At 41.5% G+C, this 18,000-nt stretch overlaps 1 protein-coding gene across 1 annotated transcript in view; it reads left to right on the top strand.

Annotated features, from left to right (window-relative positions):
- The window catches only part of ADAM12 (ADAM metallopeptidase domain 12), a 213,169-nt gene that overhangs the window by 43,552 nt on the left and 151,617 nt on the right, over positions 1 to 18,000 (top strand). Inside the window, exon 3 of the mRNA XM_009907111.2 lies at positions 13,465 to 13,538. Within this exon, the coding sequence (XP_009905413.2) occupies positions 13,465 to 13,538 (74 nt within the window). The remainder of the gene's footprint in view (positions 1 to 13,464; positions 13,539 to 18,000) is intronic.

Below are 18,000 nucleotides of genomic sequence, written 5' to 3'. Positions count from 1 at the left end.
TTGCATTGTCAAGGGTTCAGTTTTGTCAGGACATTTAGACCTACCCTTTACTTGCACTGAAAAATTCAAGCATTTCTCATTGTCTGAAAGTGATTGTATCTTTTTTTCTCCCTTGCATTTCAGTAAGTTTCATTTAGTTGCAATTACTCTGGCTTCAAAATCCTGAAATCAAAATGAATTAATGAAAATGGAGAAGCAGAACTCTTTCCTAATTAAGAACTGAGCTTTTCAAGGAATATGAAAGGATCTAATTTAGAGAAAGATGTTTGGCGAGCATGCAATGTGGCTTGAAGGAGATACACGTGCATTTAATATAACTTACTGAGCCCAGCCAGATTTGTATTGACGGGAGACAAAAAGAATCTGAAATCCTCTTTCAGTGATAGAATAATTTATGGGCTTTCTTAAAACACTCTGGGTTGTCATGCAGCTCAGTCAAATAGGTGGCCATCTCTCTTCCTCAGTGGACAGTTGCTACTGTATTTTTTTTGCTATTTCTTTCCATGTTAGTTAGGTGAAACACAGAAATATTGGGAGAAGGCCAGCTGTGGGTTTCCTTTTTCATAGAATCACAGAATCATGGCATGGTTCAGGTTGGACAGGGCTTTTAAAGGTCAGCTAGTCCAACCCCCCTGACATTAGCAGAGATATCTTCAACTAGAGCAGGTTGCTCAGAGCCCCAGACAACCTAATCTGGAATGTTTTCAGAAACAGGGCATTTACCACCTCTCTGGGCAACCTGGGCCAGTGTTTCACCACCCTCATTGTAAGAACTTTCTTCCTCCTATCTAGTCTAAATCTCCCCTCCTCTAGTTTAAAACCAGTACCTCTTGTTCTTTTTTTCGCTCTTCAACATCTTTGTAACTGTTCTGTATGGATGTGGAGAAACCTCCACCCTGGGACTGTCACAGGTAGCTTTGAGGATGCAGATGGCACTGCTGGGATATAAGCAATGGGCAAGTGGCTCAGATAATGTCTATAATTGGCATGGGTCAGAATAGACTTAATTCGGTCCTGAAACATCATTCCTTTGACCTGCTTCTTCTGCAGCACACACAAATACATTGTGCATATAACCCTCAAAGAACTCATTTGCTTGTGTCCTCCTCATTCTGCCAGACAGCTCCCACTGTGGAGAACATTTTCTGATATCATCTGGAGGACATGAACTTTGTGAACTTAGAAGTAATTATCATCATAATTCTTATCCCCTGCAGTGCACAGTACATTCCGAGTTCCCTACAAATGTATGCTGCATAATTACGTGCATAGGAGAGAGGAGATGCTTCTGAAGGAGTTCAGGTTTGATGTTCAGCTCTAGCTCTGTTAAAACACAGTGAATGTGAGGGTGGTAGAATGCAGAGCTACCCAGGGTGATTGTGGAGTCACCATCCCTGGAGGTGTTCAAGAGCTACCTAGGGAGGTGGTGGAGTCACCATCCCTGGAGGTGTTCAAGAAACATGTGGAGGTGACACTTCAGGACATGGTTTGGTGGCAGGTTGGTGGTTGGACTTTATGATCTTAGAGGTCTTTTCCAACTGAAACAATTCTGTGATTCTGTTAGGTGGGAATATTCACAGAAAGTATGGCAGGAGAAAGAGAGGGAGGTGCATAAAATACAATGACAACGGGTAGCTAGTCTGACACAGTCCCTGATTCACCTTGATTTTTTTTTTTTTGGAGTATTTCAGAAGACTAAGCTGTTGTAATCAAACTTCCAGTAAAAGGAGATCAAAGTCCCTGCATGCTTACAAAGAGAAGGCATTCTGCTTTTAAAGCTATGAGTAGTTTTAAAACCAGATGGGATCCACTCAATTTCCGTGGCTTAGCCCTCGAAGAAGTTCACGTACATTTTAAAACTGGCAAATATCAACAGCTGCTCATTCCCATTCTAATTACCCAAATTGAAAAGGACCGTCTGCAGCAAGTTCTGTTCAATAAGACTACCCAGACCCACTGCCACTGCTTCCTAGCTGCCAGCTCTATTAAGTTGTGTTTTGTAACACTTTACTATGGAACAGACATGTTTGTTTTCTTTGCACTGCCTTCCACCAAGCATTGTTTAAGCAGCACATAACGTATTCCAACAATGAGGTACTTTTTGCTCCCATCTGTTTGATAGCAGAATGAACAGTTGTGATTCAGTGTAAATACTGTATAATGACTGTGGGTTTACTTTGAGCAAATTCCAGGTTATTTCATTCCTGTGCCAGTTCTTAGTCCATTTTTTCTTTTGAGTCGGGGAAACATTTTTGATGTTGGGCCTGAATTTTTCAGGTGTTAAACGTCCCTCTAACAGAGTGACTCATCATCATCCAGGGGTGATAGTAAAAGGCTGCCACAAGAAGATCTGGCATGCAGCAGGTACCAGGAGGAGGAGTGGCCGTGTGCTTGTCTGACCTCCAAGGCTGTGTTGTATCTAGTCGCCTGAAGGTCATGTAGACACTTCTGTAGAGACTGAAGGGGCTGTGGATTTGTCTAGAAAAGGGAATGGTTTTAAGCTGAGAGGGAAGAGATTTAGACTGAATGTTAGGATCTTGAGTACAAGGGTGGTGGACTCTGGAATAGGCTGCCCAGGGAGGCTGTGGATGCTTCCTCCCTGGGAGTGTTCAAGGCAAGGCTGGATGAGGCCTTGAGCAGCTGAGTATCATTGAAAGGCATCCCTGCCCATGGTGGGGAGGTTGGAGTAGATGATTTCTATGTCCCTTCCTATTCTATGAACACAGGAAGGAAAAACAATGTAGGGAAGTATATACTGTTCTATCCAGACTCTTCAATGAGTATTTTTTTACTATTAAAAAGACCTTTATATTCATAGATTCATAGAATGGTTTGGGTTAGAAGGGACTTTAAAGATGGGCAGGGAGACTCTCCACTAGACCAGGTTGCTCAAAGCCTCAATTTTTGCTCAAGTCCTGCAAATCTTTCAGTAAGTTAAAATGTGCATTGGTTCAGTCAACATCTTTGACATGGTCTCAATGTGTCAGAGGATGGGTAGGGCATGGTCTTTCCAGCCAGCGTAGGGAGGGGATTGTGATAGGAAGCAACACACCCCTCTGTCAAACTCAAATTAAAAAGCACTACAGCTCTTGAGCTGCTAGTGATTGCACTGATAGTCTAGGTAGAAAGTCATGTGCTCCATGAGGTCAAGACACCACCTGCAAGACAAAATTCAGGGTCTTAGATAGTTCTGTGTTACTAGTCATAAAATCATGGATTGATCTTAGTTGGAAGGGACCTTTAATGGTCATCTGAGTCTACCACCCTGCAGTGAACAGGGACATCTTCAACTAGATCAGGTTGCTCAGAGCCCTGAACAATCTGGGCTGGAATGGTTCCAGGGATGGGGCATCTACCACTTCTCTGGGCAACCTGGGCCAGTGTTTCACCATACACAGAGTAAAAAAATTCGTTCTTGTATCTAGTCCAAATCTCCTTCTTTCAGTTTAGAACCATCATGCTTTGTCCTGTCACAGCAGGCTCTGCTATAAAGTCTGTCCCCATCATTTTTTATCAGCCCCTTTAGGTACTGAAAAGTCACATTACAAGGTTTGAGGAGGAAGAAAGTCTCCCTGGAACCTTTTCTCCTCCAGGAGTGGAGGTCTGTTTGGGATACATGCCAGTAGATGAGAGCTGGCTAAAAGCATAGGCATTTTGTATTGTTTTTATTAGTTGTTCTTAATACAAAATTGAGTTCACAGTTTGGTGCAGTCATTTCCACTCAGTCAGAACCATATGTTGTTGCATTTGCTTTTCCTCCTTCCTCTGCCATCCTTGAAGCCAACGATTCACCCTCTCCCAGCTGTGGAGCAGACTCCTTGCAGGTCATCAGGCACGCAGAGAAGTGTAATAAATACACACCAAACCTTGGTTTATGTTGGTTTGCATCCATCCTGCTGCAGAGATACAGCAAGGGCTTCAATACCTCGCACTGGCTGGTTTGTGTTACAGCACGCATCCTTCTCCCAAACCACATCCTGACACACAGGATAGTGAAGCTCCCTCCCAATCAGCTTTTCAAGGTTCTGGCAACACCAGTCCCTCATTTTTCAGAATTCACTTGTGTTTGTGCTCTGAGTTGGTCTCAGAGATTTTTCTGTTGTTTCAAAGTTGGTCTTGTGAAGACAGCATCGATTTTCACCTGTTTCTAACCAATACAGTTCAGCAGCTAATTGGATGGCAGCTTTAGAAACCAAGGCTGCCCTGTTTGCACTGCTTTGATTTCATTAAAAAAAAAGGCAGCAAACAGATTTTACTTCTCTCTCTCTCTCTCTCTCTCTCTCTTTCTCTCTCTCTCTTTTTTTAATGTAAAAGGTAATGAATTTTCTATGAATCTCTAACTGGCCAAATGCACATAAATATATTCTAGTGCAACTTTGGTGACTGATAGTGGAAAATATGGTAGAAATTACAAGGTTTGAGGAGGAAGGAAACCCTTATTATCTCAGTGCAAGATTATTGGATGGTGGAATTATTGATGTAGTTGACACAAGGCTGGTGTGGGGCCACGCTCACAGAGCAGGCATTAAATGCACCTATGAAGAAGACAGGATTTGGGGTTTTCAGGATGTAAACTTAAATGTATGTTTATCAGAATTGTCTCCATCTATTTTAATTGGGGCTGGAGAGCAAACTAACTAGGACAGTGAGGTGATCCTGCTCTAGCAGAGGAGTTGGCCTAGATGACCTTCAGAGGTTCCTTCTAACCCCCCACCATTCTGTGAGTCTGTGAAATGTTGGATTCTGCTTTCATACCTTTTAACTGACACCACATAAATTCAAAGAGTAACAAGTCAGGCTCAGAAGATGCAGATTTCTTTAAAACATCATAGCACAGAGCTCTAGAATCACTAAGGTTGGAAAAGTCCAATCATCAACCCAACACCACCATGCCCACTAAACCATATCCCAAAGCGCCGTGACTACACATCTTTGAGCACACCCAAAGACAGTGACCACACTACCTCCCTGGGCAGCCTGACCACTCTTTCTGTAAATACAATTTTTCCTAATATCAACTAAAACTGGTTATTTTGGATTTGATCCTGCAACAGTTGATTCATAAAGTTATGACATTTTGAGAATGCTTTGGCTGGGTTATTCCTTAATTTAAAACAGTGTAAATCAGCAGTACCTCACAAAAAGGATGTAGCTGAATTGTAAGCATGTTTTCCCTCTCCCAGAGTGGTCATTAGCTTCGTATTTCTGCATGGAAACCAGGAAACTGTGTGCTAGAACTGTGTAGTTTTATTGATTTTGTTCTGGCACAATTAAGTTCTCAGTTTCCTCTTTTTTTGAGCGTTATTTGCTTGAATTTTTAACTCTGGAGAGGGATCCTGGGATAGCAACAGCAAGCAAGGAACTTTTAAGTTAAATAGCCCTGCTATGGTTTAGTCATGAGGTCTGTGGTGACAGGTTGGACTTGATGATCTTTGAGGTCTCTTCCAACCTTGGTGATTCTGTGATTCAGCAGATGTTGCCAAATTACCTGATGACCAGAGGCTAGAACTGCTGGTGGTGTAGAGACAATGGATCTAAATATTTATTGGTTTTCATTTGAACTGAAAATCTTCTTAGCTTATGTACAAAAGTCTGCTAAATTCGAGTAATTCCAGAGGTTGTCCTGTTGCTCTTGTTTTATGTATACATGTGAGTTCTGTGGTGGGGTTTTCTACTCCTGTAAGGAAGCTAGGGAAGGGGCAGAAGAACTGCTGTTCCTGTGTCCCTGCTTCAGGACCTCATGTGTGATGGCTTACACTCTATCTTGTGGTGAGCAGCAGGTTACATACAGTGTAGGAAGCAGGAAAAAAAAGAGGGTGGAAACACCTGACTACCTCTAAGCAGCAGATTGATTTGCTAGAGAGGGAGGTAAGAAAGATTGGGTGGGGGGAAGTAAAAATTACGCCTTTCCATTTGTCAAGTCAGCAAGAAAGAGAAGAGTATGATTGTTCTCTATTCAAAGAATCACTTTATTTTAAAGTTTGGAATAAAATTTGGGAGTTCTCTGTTTTTCTACAGTTTCTGGCCAATTTGTTAAGGGGCTGTGATTCTTTGCTATACCATTAAAAGAAAGAGAAAAGAAAAAAAAGAGCTGCAAAAGAAAACAGTCTGTTCTCTTTGTTACTGCTCATTATATACAGCCATGGGGATACATGCCTGTCATTTGACAGGCAGGAAAGCACTGCTGAATTTGCTGCCCTCAGGAGCTTGCAAAACAATGGGAACTAAACGCTGATACTTTTCATGTCCATGTGAAATATCACTTGGGTTTGGAGGTGGTTGCAAGTCATACAGCCTCTTGTTTCCAAACCCACTTTGCTTCTAAACTATATCCAGAGGAATGGGAGAAATCTTACTGATTTAAAAGTATTCATAGAATCATAGAATTGTTTAGGCTGGAAGAACTGTCCAAATGTCAATCTAACACCACCATGGCCATTAAACCATATCTCCAAGTGCCGCGTCCACACACGTCTTGAACATCTCTAGGGACAGTAACCTCCCAGCAGCTTGTTCCAATGCCTGACCACTCTTTCAGGAAAGAAGTTTTTCCTAATGTCCAACCTAAACCTCCTCTGGTGCAACTTGAGGACATTTCCTCTCATTCTATCACCTGATACTACAGAGAAGAGACCAACCCCTCACCTCACTCCAACTTCCTTTCAGGAAGATGTAGAGAGCAAGAGGTCTCCCCTCAGTCTCCTGCAGACTAAACAATCCCAGTTCCTTCAGCTGCTCTTCATGACACTTGTTCTCTAGACCTTCTACCAGCTTTGCTGCCCAAAATTCTTTGCTGATTGCAATTATCTTAAATGTATATACTTTGTGGACAGCTTGCTTTTGTTAGATCGGATTCCAGTTATCATGGTAAGTTTCCCCAAGTGGCTTTTTTTCTTATAGATTTCCCAGCTTATGATGTGCACTTATGACCCTCACTTTTTTGGTTTTGGAACATAACAGGGGCATAAAGGAGAAACATAAAAGGTCTCCACGGAGACCTTATTAGCTGCTTTCCAGTACTGAAAATGGACCTACAGGATATATGCCAAGGGACTCTTTCAGAGAGTGCCATGATGGGATGAGGAGTAATGGTTCCAAAATGAAGGAACAGAGATTTATATTAGATATATGAAGGAAATTCTTCTCCATGAAGGTGGTGAGACACTGGAACAGGTTGCCCAGAGGAGTTGTGTATGTTCCATCCTTGCAAGTGTCTGAGGCCAGGCTGCATAGGTCTTTGCGCAACCTTGTCTAGTGGAACTTGTCCTTGCCCATGGCACTAGATGATCTTTAAGGTCTCTTCCAGCTCAAACCATTCTATGATTCTATGAAAGAAAATAGAGGCTTAAAGAGAATACTGGGACTTTTTGGAATGGGTTAGACTCTGGATTAAAAAATACTCCCAAATAATCCCCTGACAGAATACTTTGATTATCACACCATCTGTTCTGGTCAGACATGTGTTAATGCTGGAGGAAACCAGCTCACCAAAAGGCATCAGTCCTCTTTCACTGTTTTTGGGCAGCATGGAGTAGGTATTTTCTGCATGGATGAGCCATGTATTTAGTTTTGTTCTAAATACACACTGACATTTCAGAAAAATATTCTGGTTTCTCCACATTATGGAGATGTCACTGCACTGTTGCTCTCTCTGTTTTCATAAACACTGATTTGCTTCTGCATCCAACTCATTTATAAAATGCTGTGTTAAGCTGCCATCCACCACCACATATGGACTGGAGCCAGGCTGGCTTTGTGGTAGCAGGTCAAAACAAATGGCATTCATCTCATGCATCTCTATGTCCTTTATGCATCCTACGGGAAAATTGTACTTTGTTGCTGTGGTCTGGTACAGCAATGACAAAGCTGATGTGGCTTCCAGAATCTCTTCTCCCGTGCTTGTCATTGATGTTTTGATTCTTCAAACATAAGCCCAGGCAGCTGTCTGTTAAATGTGACAGTCTGTGAGGTTTTGCTGCGTTTTTAATTTGCTCCATGACAAATTTCAGGAACCTTGTTGCACACAACTAATTGCAATCTGTATTTCTCCTCAGGATTTTTTCTTCCCCTTTATCATGTTGTCAGTTTTGACCTATTTCAAACTAGAAGTGTCCCACCAGTGACCTATCAGGACAAATCATGTGACACCTTCACAAGTGCAGATGAATCTGACCACACCTGTAAAATTGACCCTGTTGCAAGGTTGGCTTGAGCAAAATTAATAGCATCTCTAGAGGGCCTGGGAACCACTCTGCTGGATTATACAAACCTGCCTATTTCAGTCTGCCCTGTTAAGATATAATTTGAAACTTTGAAATGAGAGAAGTAAAATTATCCCTTTTGGTTCTAGTTCTTGTGCAGACTTCTGTTCCCAGATACTGGATTTGGACATCTGCTAGAGCTGAAAAGGCATTTCTCTTTCCAAATGAATTAATGCTACTGGTTTGAGTTTATTTTAACTCTTTACCTTGCTTATAGATCTTTTCCTTTTATTTTTATTATGCAATTGCTAGAGTGCTTTTTTGCAAAGCTGTACATGCTGGTCTAGTTCATGTATCTTAGTCCAATAAAGTCCCTTATATCTTTTATAGAGAGGAAGCTGCAAAGGCACGCGCATTAGGACTCTCCATTTAATCATCTTTCTGTCTCTTCAAATGTAATAAGCAATGACTTGAAGCGTTCCATCCTAGTCTCAACAGTCAGTATCAGGAGGAAAGCTCTCAGCACCACAAGTGTGATCACAGTGCATGCCAGCTCCACAGCTCAGAGGAAGAGATGATCCAGAAATTATTAAGACGTTTTCCTAGATTGCTGTGCAGAAAAATATGCTCAGTGGCAACTGCTTTGCATTCAAATTCTGGAACGGGCATCCCACTGAGGTGAACAAATCTGCTGCTAATAGGCAGCTACTAGTATTTCAGGCATAAAACCTAGGGTGGTTTTTGGTTTATTTTGTTGGGATTGGTTTGTTTGGGCTTTGTAGTTTTTTGTTTGTTTGGTTTGTTTTCTCTTTTCTCTTGTTGATGTTTGGTTGTGGTTTTGGTTGGTTGGTTGGTTTGTTTGGGGGGAAGGGGGTTATAGGTTGGTGTTTTTTTGGATGCTATCATATTATTATTATCAGCTGGAGGGTTTTGCTGTTTCCCACAATGAAATGCAGTTGTTCCAGATGAGATACAAATCCATCGTAGAGCCAGGTTCCCAACACCATCTTCAGGTTCACAGGTGAGGTCCTTAATCCTCAAACTATTCTTTCTATGTGAAGACCTGGAGATCTGTGTGATTTAAAAGGGGAAAAAAAATCACAACAAACCACAAACTAAAAAAACTCATAGCACTTTAAACTGTGCAGCAGGTAAACTGGTTTTGCTAGTGCACAGTGATTTTTATTCCATTGCAAGAGAACTTCTCTGCTTCAGAAACAATCTAGTATCTCATCAGCTTCCATTTATTCAAGTAGAGCTTTATTAATTTCTTTTTTTATCTGCTTTATCAGAGAGAATTCTTGTTTGGCTTTACCTTCTTGTTTCACCAATTTCCTTCAGAATATTTAGTTTCACCAATACTAACCCAGATCAAACTGATAACCCTCAGCAAGCAAACAAGCAAGAAGCAGATGAATGAGGGAAATACTTTTCTGCTGGTACAATTTGATGTAGGTTTGGAGAGTAAATCCTTTAAATAAGGCAGAAAAGTACACAGAGCACTGCTACAGTCATCCTGAAGTCAGTTCTCCCTCTTAGGATATCACAGAATGGTTTGTATGCATCGATGAATTCTTCTCTTACAGAACAACATGGCCAAAAAAAAGAAAGCAGCAAATTGTAGTTTAAGAGTAGACAGAACTAGAAAACATCAATCTGCAGAGACAAGAAGGTAGAACCATATAAAATTATTCATAATGGTTTATATAATGCTGCTCTCATAAGGTTCACATCAACATTTGGCAATTTTAGAGGGATCAATGTGGGAATAAGTTATTTCAGCGTGAAAATTATTTTTTTTTTTGGTGATTCTTAAGGGCTTATAACAAGTGGTTCTTTCTGAAATGTTCTGAGCAGAAGAGTGTGTGCCCTGACAACATGCTCATTCGATTATTCCTAATGAAAAATATAAAGCAGCGTTCTGATCTCTGTATTCATAGTAATTCCCATTTCATCTTGCAGCTCACTTTGGAAAATATTGATTTTTAGTGGGGAGTTTTATGGTGCTCTGTGAGATTTGAAATGAGCTAATGAGTTTTTAAGGTCTTGAGTACTGTGTCCAGTTCTGGGCCCCTCAGTTTAGGAAGGACATCAAGACACTTGAACACGTCCAGAGAAGGGCAACAAAGCTGGTGAGAAGCCTTGAGCACAAGCCCTGTGAGGAGAGGCTGAGGGAGCTGGGGTTGTTTAGCCTGGAGAAGAGGAGGCTTAGGGGTGACCTCATTGCTCTCTACAACTACCTGAAAGGTGGCTGTGGCCAGGAAGGTGTTGGTCTCTTCTCTCTAGCAACCAGCACCAGAACAAGAGGACACAGTCTCAAGCTGCACCAGGGGAAGTTTAGGCTTGAAGTGAGGAGAAAGTTCTTCACTGAGAGAGTCATTCGTCATTGGGATGTGCTGCCCAGGGAGGTGGTGGAGTCACCATCCCTGAAGGTGTTAAAGAAGGGACTGGACGTGACACTTGGTGCCATGGTCTAGTCATGAGGTCTGTGGTGACAGGTTGGACTCAATGATCTTTGAGGTCTCTTCCAACCTTGGTGATACTGTGATCCTGTGATCCTTCAGGGGAGACTCCACCAGTAACACTTCCATCCCATCCCTCCCACCTCCCCCCACCCCCCACCCCCCCCAATAAAAGGGAAGAATTAAATGAAAAAAAAAAAAAAAAAAGAAAGAAAGGAAAAGTAAAGGTCTGATCCTGTTTCACAAGTGTATGCATTTAAAAAAATGAGAGTGGGAAAACCCCTAACACCCTCCCACCCCCCCCCCCCCTTTCTGAATAATACTTAGTTTTTATTTTAAATCAGAAATGTACCATTTTCAAAGCTGCTGGTTTCCAGTGCCATACCACCTGAGCAGTAGGTAATTTTTACTGTATTTATGCTTATGACTACTAGTCAGAAAAAGAAAAAATATCACTTCATCTCTTCCCAGAGGGAAAATAAGGAAATGAGCCATTTGCCTGAGAGAAAAGTCTCTGGTAAAGCAAAGAACCTGAACCTTGGTCTCATGCAGAGCAGCACAGCATCCTAACTGGGGACATTATTGTGCTCCTTAATAAGAAAGTTCAGGTTTAGGCATTCTCTCAGAGGTGTTTTTGTCTTGCAACAGTCTGTTTTATTCTGCAGCTGCTTTTTTAACTTTACAACTTCCTAACATCAATTGACTGTCAAATAAGTACCACTGTGAACTCATGAATAAACATAGTTGTCATTTACATAGTAACAGGGAGCCTTTAGCTGAAAAGAATCCATTTGTGCTACTGCAATATCTTAATTATTTACTGTGTCATATTGTAATTAATTGTATTTTACTCCCTCAAAACTTACTATAGTATGTACATCTTACAGGGTTTGGAACCAATACACTAATATTAACTCAGTATTCAACACTGCTGCTAAATATTCATGCCAATAAATGACTCCCATGTGCTTGCTGGATGCCAAGGATAGTCTGAAGAATTTATTTAGCATTCTAGTGGGATCTGGTTTCTGCAAAGATCACATCGATGCAGAATTTCAATATTGCTGTTTTGCACGGGGAGAGGGGAAAACAGGTTGGATTTTGGACGAGCAGTGGGGCAGGACACTTAGGAGAAAGCAACAGTATCTCAGACACAATCTGCGCTTGATAATGCCTGAGAGTTCTGGGGAGTTTGTCAGCTCTTTTTTATTAGAGCAAAATTACAATTTTGTTTAGTCTAGGATAGATTCCTCAGAATTTCACTTTTCAATAAACATCTACAATTTTCCAAGTAGTATGAAAAAAATAATTGTTTCCCAGGCAGAGTGCCCTGGACTGTCACGCAGCTGGGGCTCCGTCAATGCACTGCTGCAGCAATCACAACTACCTGCCCCTTTCTCAATAAATCAATTAAATACTATAACCTTCCAAATTATCCTGCTGCAGTACTGCAATTGGCTGCCATAAATCTTCTGAAAAGCAGCTGTTCAGAGGAATAACTGATTTACTGAGCTACTGTTGGAATTTCAAACAGAGGATCTCACAATCCAGTGAGTTTGTTTAATGAAATGTAAGTGCAGTGTAAACAGTCTTAAAATATATGTGAATTCAGCCTGCTGGATTAAGGGTAACCATCATACTGTAAACTGTGCTTTCCCATCTATAATAGTTTCAAGAGCCTGTGTAGGTGCACTGTCTCTTTCTAAAAGCAGTGCTTAAGCCTCCATCGCCTCCTGCCTGGATCTCCAAACCTTTCTGATGCTCTTTCACAGCTTCCATAAAAACAGTAGATTTACCTTCAGGTGCTTGACATGAACAAGAACTTGGTTTATAATCAGGAGAAAGGCAACGTGAAGATTGCACACAGTCACGATGGTGCTGGAAATGCAATCCAGCTGTCCTCCTCCCTGCTCCATGATGTGCAGCTGGGATTTCTGTGTGCTCTGCTGCTGATGTCTTGTTTAGAAAATTCTCTTAAATACTTGTAAACTTACAAATACTTTGTCTATTGTTCTCATAGATATTACAGTATTGCCTAGATTGGAAAAGACCTTTGAGATCAAATCCAATTGGTAGTCTAGCACTGAGAAGGCCTTGACTAAATCATATCCCTAAGCACTACAGCTACTCGGCTCTTAAATGCCTCCAGGGATGGGGATTTCACCACTGCCCTGGGCAAATCCTTGAAAATATTGGTGACCACATTTCTAACTATTCCTATCCCTTTTTTTTCTCCTTTTTTTTCTGTAGTTTATTTTTTTTCCCCCACTTTTCCTGGGCAGCCTGCTCAAGGGATTGACAAACATTTCAGGGAATAAATTGTCCCTAATATCCAGTTTAGTGTTTAATGTGCTTATGCCATTTTATGTAGAGGAAAAAGAGAAAATTCAAAAGTGTGCCAGATGTCTCCTGGATCCGATGTGTACTGCACCACCACACTTAACTTCCCAGGCAAGATGCACACTGATGTGCAAAGTTGTAAATGAAGCAATTGCTTAAGGGCACACCATGGTATCTAGAAGATCCAGGTGTGAAATCCTACAGTGTTCTGCTGCCTCTCAACTTTTGTTCGCGTTGAGCTGCAACACCATAGAATCACAGAATCATTAAGGTTGAAAAAGACCTCTACGATCATCAAGTCCAACCAACACCACCATGCATGCCCACAACTAAACCTCAGACACTTTACTTTCCAGCTGCTCACTCCTCCCAAGCAGGGCCTGTTCCTGCAGTAACAGTTGTATATCCAGCTCTCTGAGCTCTGCATTCGGACTCAGCCGACTCTTCTTTTCCTTTTTCAGAATCACCCAGCACTGCTGCAGTTTGTCATACAAGCTGAAAGTCAACATCTAGTCATCAATCTGGAGAGGAATGAGTAAGTACCCACATTACATGTTTGCTTTGTACTGGAGATTCTCTGAGAAACGTTATAATTTTAAAATTAATGGTTTGAAACTAAACTGGAGCCAAGTTTGCTACTGGTCCGTTATGGAACAGGCCCTTAACAAGAGGATTTTGTTCCAAGTTGGATCGTGTGCATGTGCACACTGCTCATAGAACAGGAATCTCTATGGTCACCTGTATTTATGTGGGATTGAAAATGGATGTGTTGCGTCTCCGTTTTCCTGTGATCGTTAGTTTTGTTTGTTTTGGGTTTGAACTCCCTTCCTTTTATTTACAGTAATGTGGAAAAATCCTACAGTCTTTGGAACATTTTTGGAGGACTCATCCCTCTTAAGGCTGACTGTGACCATAGCTGCCTCTGAGCAGTGGCCATTGGCATCTGCTCAGGGAAGATGAGTCAAGCATTAGGGCTTAGCCCCTGCTGGACTTTTAAATGGAAGCTGTCTGGGACTGATGAAATGGGGCTAATGATGAAGTGTTGATGCTGTTCATGCAGCCTGTGGGCAAAACTGAGTTTGAGCTCCTGTCTGTGCACTCTAAATATTGCATCTTCTGTGTGTTTTTGAGAGCTTCTGCTTTGTCTCCATGAGCTTTCAGAGGGGAATCCCAGGGACTGCCATAGAGATGGTCCCATGGGCAGAATCCCAGCAGACTATTTACAATGAGGTACAGAATCATATAGAAATGAAGTCACTTCTCTGGAAGTATATGACAAATGGCACCAAAGCTGTCAAAGTCTTAGTCTACCTTCTCAAATGTTCAACTACTGTTCCTCTAAGAGCATCTCAGGAATATAGTGTGGGAATCCACATCAGGACAGCTATGTACTGTTTGTGAAAGGACAGCCACAGGTCACTCTCAATCTAGAGAAAATGTTTGATCAATGTTAGCAAGGATCTGTGTGTTCTGTAGTTTTTCCCTGCAGTGAAACAAAAGCAGCAGAGACATATTTTTTTTTACTTATAGAGAGACCATAGATGTAAGTGATGCAGCTTTATGTCTTAAGAGAAAGGAATGTGCCTGAAAAAGCAAAAGTCCAAGGGATGTCAGGCACATGCTGGCGGAGGCTGGTGGTGGACAAACTCAATGGAAAACAATGGGGCACCTCTTTATTCCTCTGTAGTTAACCAATACAAAATGCTTTTTTATTTCCAGCCATGTAGATGAACGTTACCCAGCTGTGATAAAATCTAGTTTGCTTTATTATTCAACACCAGGTTCAAATCCTGAGCTTTCATTACATTATTTTTAATGCTCCATAGTTGTTAATTTCCTATCCTTGAAGGGTATGTAGATCCCCAATGCATCAATTGCTGTGTTTCACTAACTGGAGGAAGATTTAATTCCTTTAGTAAACAGGGATTTAACTTTACATTCTCTTAATCATTTTCAAAGGGCGTGCCTTCCTTCAGGAATGGGAAGTATGCAGCAATTGAGGACTATTTACATTCCATGTCAGCGATTAAAAGAACATTAAACTGCTAATACAAGCCTTGCTGGCCATACCAAACTCTCCTGTACCTGTAATAAAGTTGGATTTAGAATATTGTAAGATGCAATCTCCACTTCTTTTAGAAGTAGGACATGGAAGTACATTTACATAACTCTATGAGTATCTGGTTAACCAGGTTTGGAGATGTTGAGATCTGCTCATAAGGAACATAGTGTTTATCAACAACTGTGTTTTAGTTTACCTATGTCTGTGGTGGGGTGTCCAACAAGAGGATTTGCTTTCTAATAGAATCATGTGTGGCACTAATAACACGAGGTTCCTCATTTTAGAAGGAGCTTGCAGGTGGTGCTCTATACCAGTACAATTAGCCTTACCTGTCTTTGGCATTCAAAGCACATGAAGCAGTTCATAGAACCTAAACTACAGAATAAATTGGTCATGGTTTTCTAAAATCATGTCTCCCTTTTCTCCAAGATTACATGCTTTGGTTTTCAGAAGCAATAGTAGTCTGAGTGATGCAAGTCCATGTGGAAGTTGCCTAGGTGGTAGTTTGTATAGGCTTACTTATAATCTATTTCTGTAGATAACACACAGTCTGCAGGACTGGTTCATGCTACTCAGAGTACACAGTTTGTGCTTATCTGTGGAAATTGGTGGCTGCATTTCTTCTGCCTGTGATGATGGTGGTGGGCATGTTGTCACGAGAATACAGAAACGAGTGAGTAGCAGAGCAGGTGAGGAGTTTGAGGCATGAAGAAGGCAGCATGTATGTGCTGCTGCTTCCAGGGGGTCCTGCTGGTTCACAGAGTGAAAGTAATGCTCAAAATAATGAGAAAATGCATTTCTGCAGAGCAGAGAGAGGATGGGGAATAACAGATGGTGGCAGTGGGCCAAATTGGACCTAAGGTAGAGTATAAACTCCGGAGGTGCAAGAAGGTCATCACATACCGGGAGAAGGGAGCAATGCCTGTGAGTCTCCAAGGCTTCAGAAAGGACCAGCAGATGTGCGTAGAGATCTTGCCTCTTCCTGATGTTGGCATGAAACATGCAGCTCAAATATCTTGAAAGCGTTGATGCTGAACATCGGAGTAACCATTAAATCATTGGCTTTAGGCAGAAGGAGAGAAGTAGTCACAGACATCTTTTCTCAGGTAATAAGTGACAACACATATGAAGCTCTGATATGTGTGCTGTTAGTTTACTAGAGTTTCATGTAAAGCATGTTGTTTCTTGGAGAATGGTGGGGGTGGAGGTGGACGGGACCCCTAAATTACATAATTTCTGCATTGGGTCATGCAAAAAAACCCAACTGGATGTGATTTTCCATGGTTAGTAGAAACAGCTGTTTTGAGTAGTCTCAACATTAAACTCCATTTATTGAAAACCTTAGAGATTTTCCAAACCTTGAGTTATATTTTGAAACATGATTCAGATGCATTAGGCATCCCCAAGTGGGGACTGATGTGTTAAACCATCTGTTATCTATAGAAATATTTAATGTCAGTTTGGTGTTTTCTGATATTTAGACTCAGCAAGATGTGTTCATATGTACTGGGCAAGATGATGTAAGTTAGTTCTGGAAGAGTTACTGGTACCTCACTTCACAGCTTGGGGTTTCAAATCCTCTCTATGCTTTCCAGCTGTTAGGATTACTTTCGTACATATTCATTAAATACTTCAGTGATTAATTTTCAGGCATTGCACATCTGTAGTTGCAAAACCAAAAATCATTTGCCTTGAATTCAATTTGTCAGTCGCAGGAAATCTACTAGTGAGCTCACCTTGCAAGTGCATTTCTTTCTTGGGTGCTTTAAGACTGTGGCCAGCAAGTCAAGGGAGGATCTCCTTCCCTTCTATTCTGCCCTGGTGAGACCACAGCCGGAGTGTTGTATCCAGTTCTGGACTCCCCAGTTCAAGAAAGACAGGGATATACTGGAGAGTGTCCAGTGGAGAGCCACAAAGATGATTAAGGGACTGGAATATCTGTCTTATGAGGAAAGGCTGAGAGACCTGGGGCTATTTGCCTGGAGAAGACTGAGTAGCTCATACTAATGTTTATAAATATCTGAAGGGTGGGTATCAAGAAGAGGTGGCCAGTCTCTTTTCAACAGTGTCCTGTGGTACAAACCGGAACACAGGAAGTTCCACCTCAGCATGAGGAAAAACTTCTTTATTGTAAGGGTGATAGTAGCACTGGAGCAGGCTGCCCAGAGAGGTTGTGGAGTCTCCTTCTCTAGTGACTTTCAAGACCCATCTGAATGTGCTCCTGTGTGACCTGCCATAGGTGATTCTGCTTCGGCAAAGAGGTTGGAACCAATGACCCCCAGATGTCTCTTCCAACCCATACCATTCTATGATTCTTACTGTGATTTATTTGCAAAGTAAGGTGGCACTCTGGAGAACCTTAACTTTATGCTCTTTTCTCTTTTTTCCTTTTTTTTTTTTTTTTTTTTTGGATCAGGTTTCTGATAGGACCTTTAGCAAAGCAATATGAAAATAAAAGAGAATATATGAGATTAGGTTGCTGCCTCACTAAAAATACTTCTATTTTACCAGGAGGCAAATCCATCCCAGGCCATGGTATAATTCTCCATCTTATCCTTGAAATCTCTGGAGATCGAAGGGCATCTCTGACCATTCCCCTTGCGTGTCACTACTTCCACATGGGGAAACAGTACCAGGGATGTATTGGAATGTAATGGTCTGGTACTGGAGATCACTTTGAAAGCTTAGCTGCAGGTTGGAGGAGGCTCTAGCAGGTCTGAATGGCAGGCAGTAGGCATCTTCATGCACAGTGCTAACGTGACCGGTTCCAGTGAGACTTCAGTGTGCAGAAATCTTTTGTATTCTCTTTTAGTTAACAGAGAAGTCGTTCTCTCTTCTTTTCTGCCTGACCTTTCTGAATAGGAACGTTGATTGGTGTGCAAGTGACATTTCAGCTGGATTAATTTAGCAGGGAAACAACACATTTCCAGTGCCA

Source organism: Dryobates pubescens, chromosome 30 (genome assembly GCF_014839835.1).
Source record: "Dryobates pubescens isolate bDryPub1 chromosome 30, bDryPub1.pri, whole genome shotgun sequence".
Taxonomy (NCBI): Eukaryota; Metazoa; Chordata; class Aves; order Piciformes; family Picidae; genus Dryobates; species Dryobates pubescens.
Note: the sequence above shows the minus strand (reverse complement) of the source record. Positions and strands in the feature narration are given on the sequence as shown.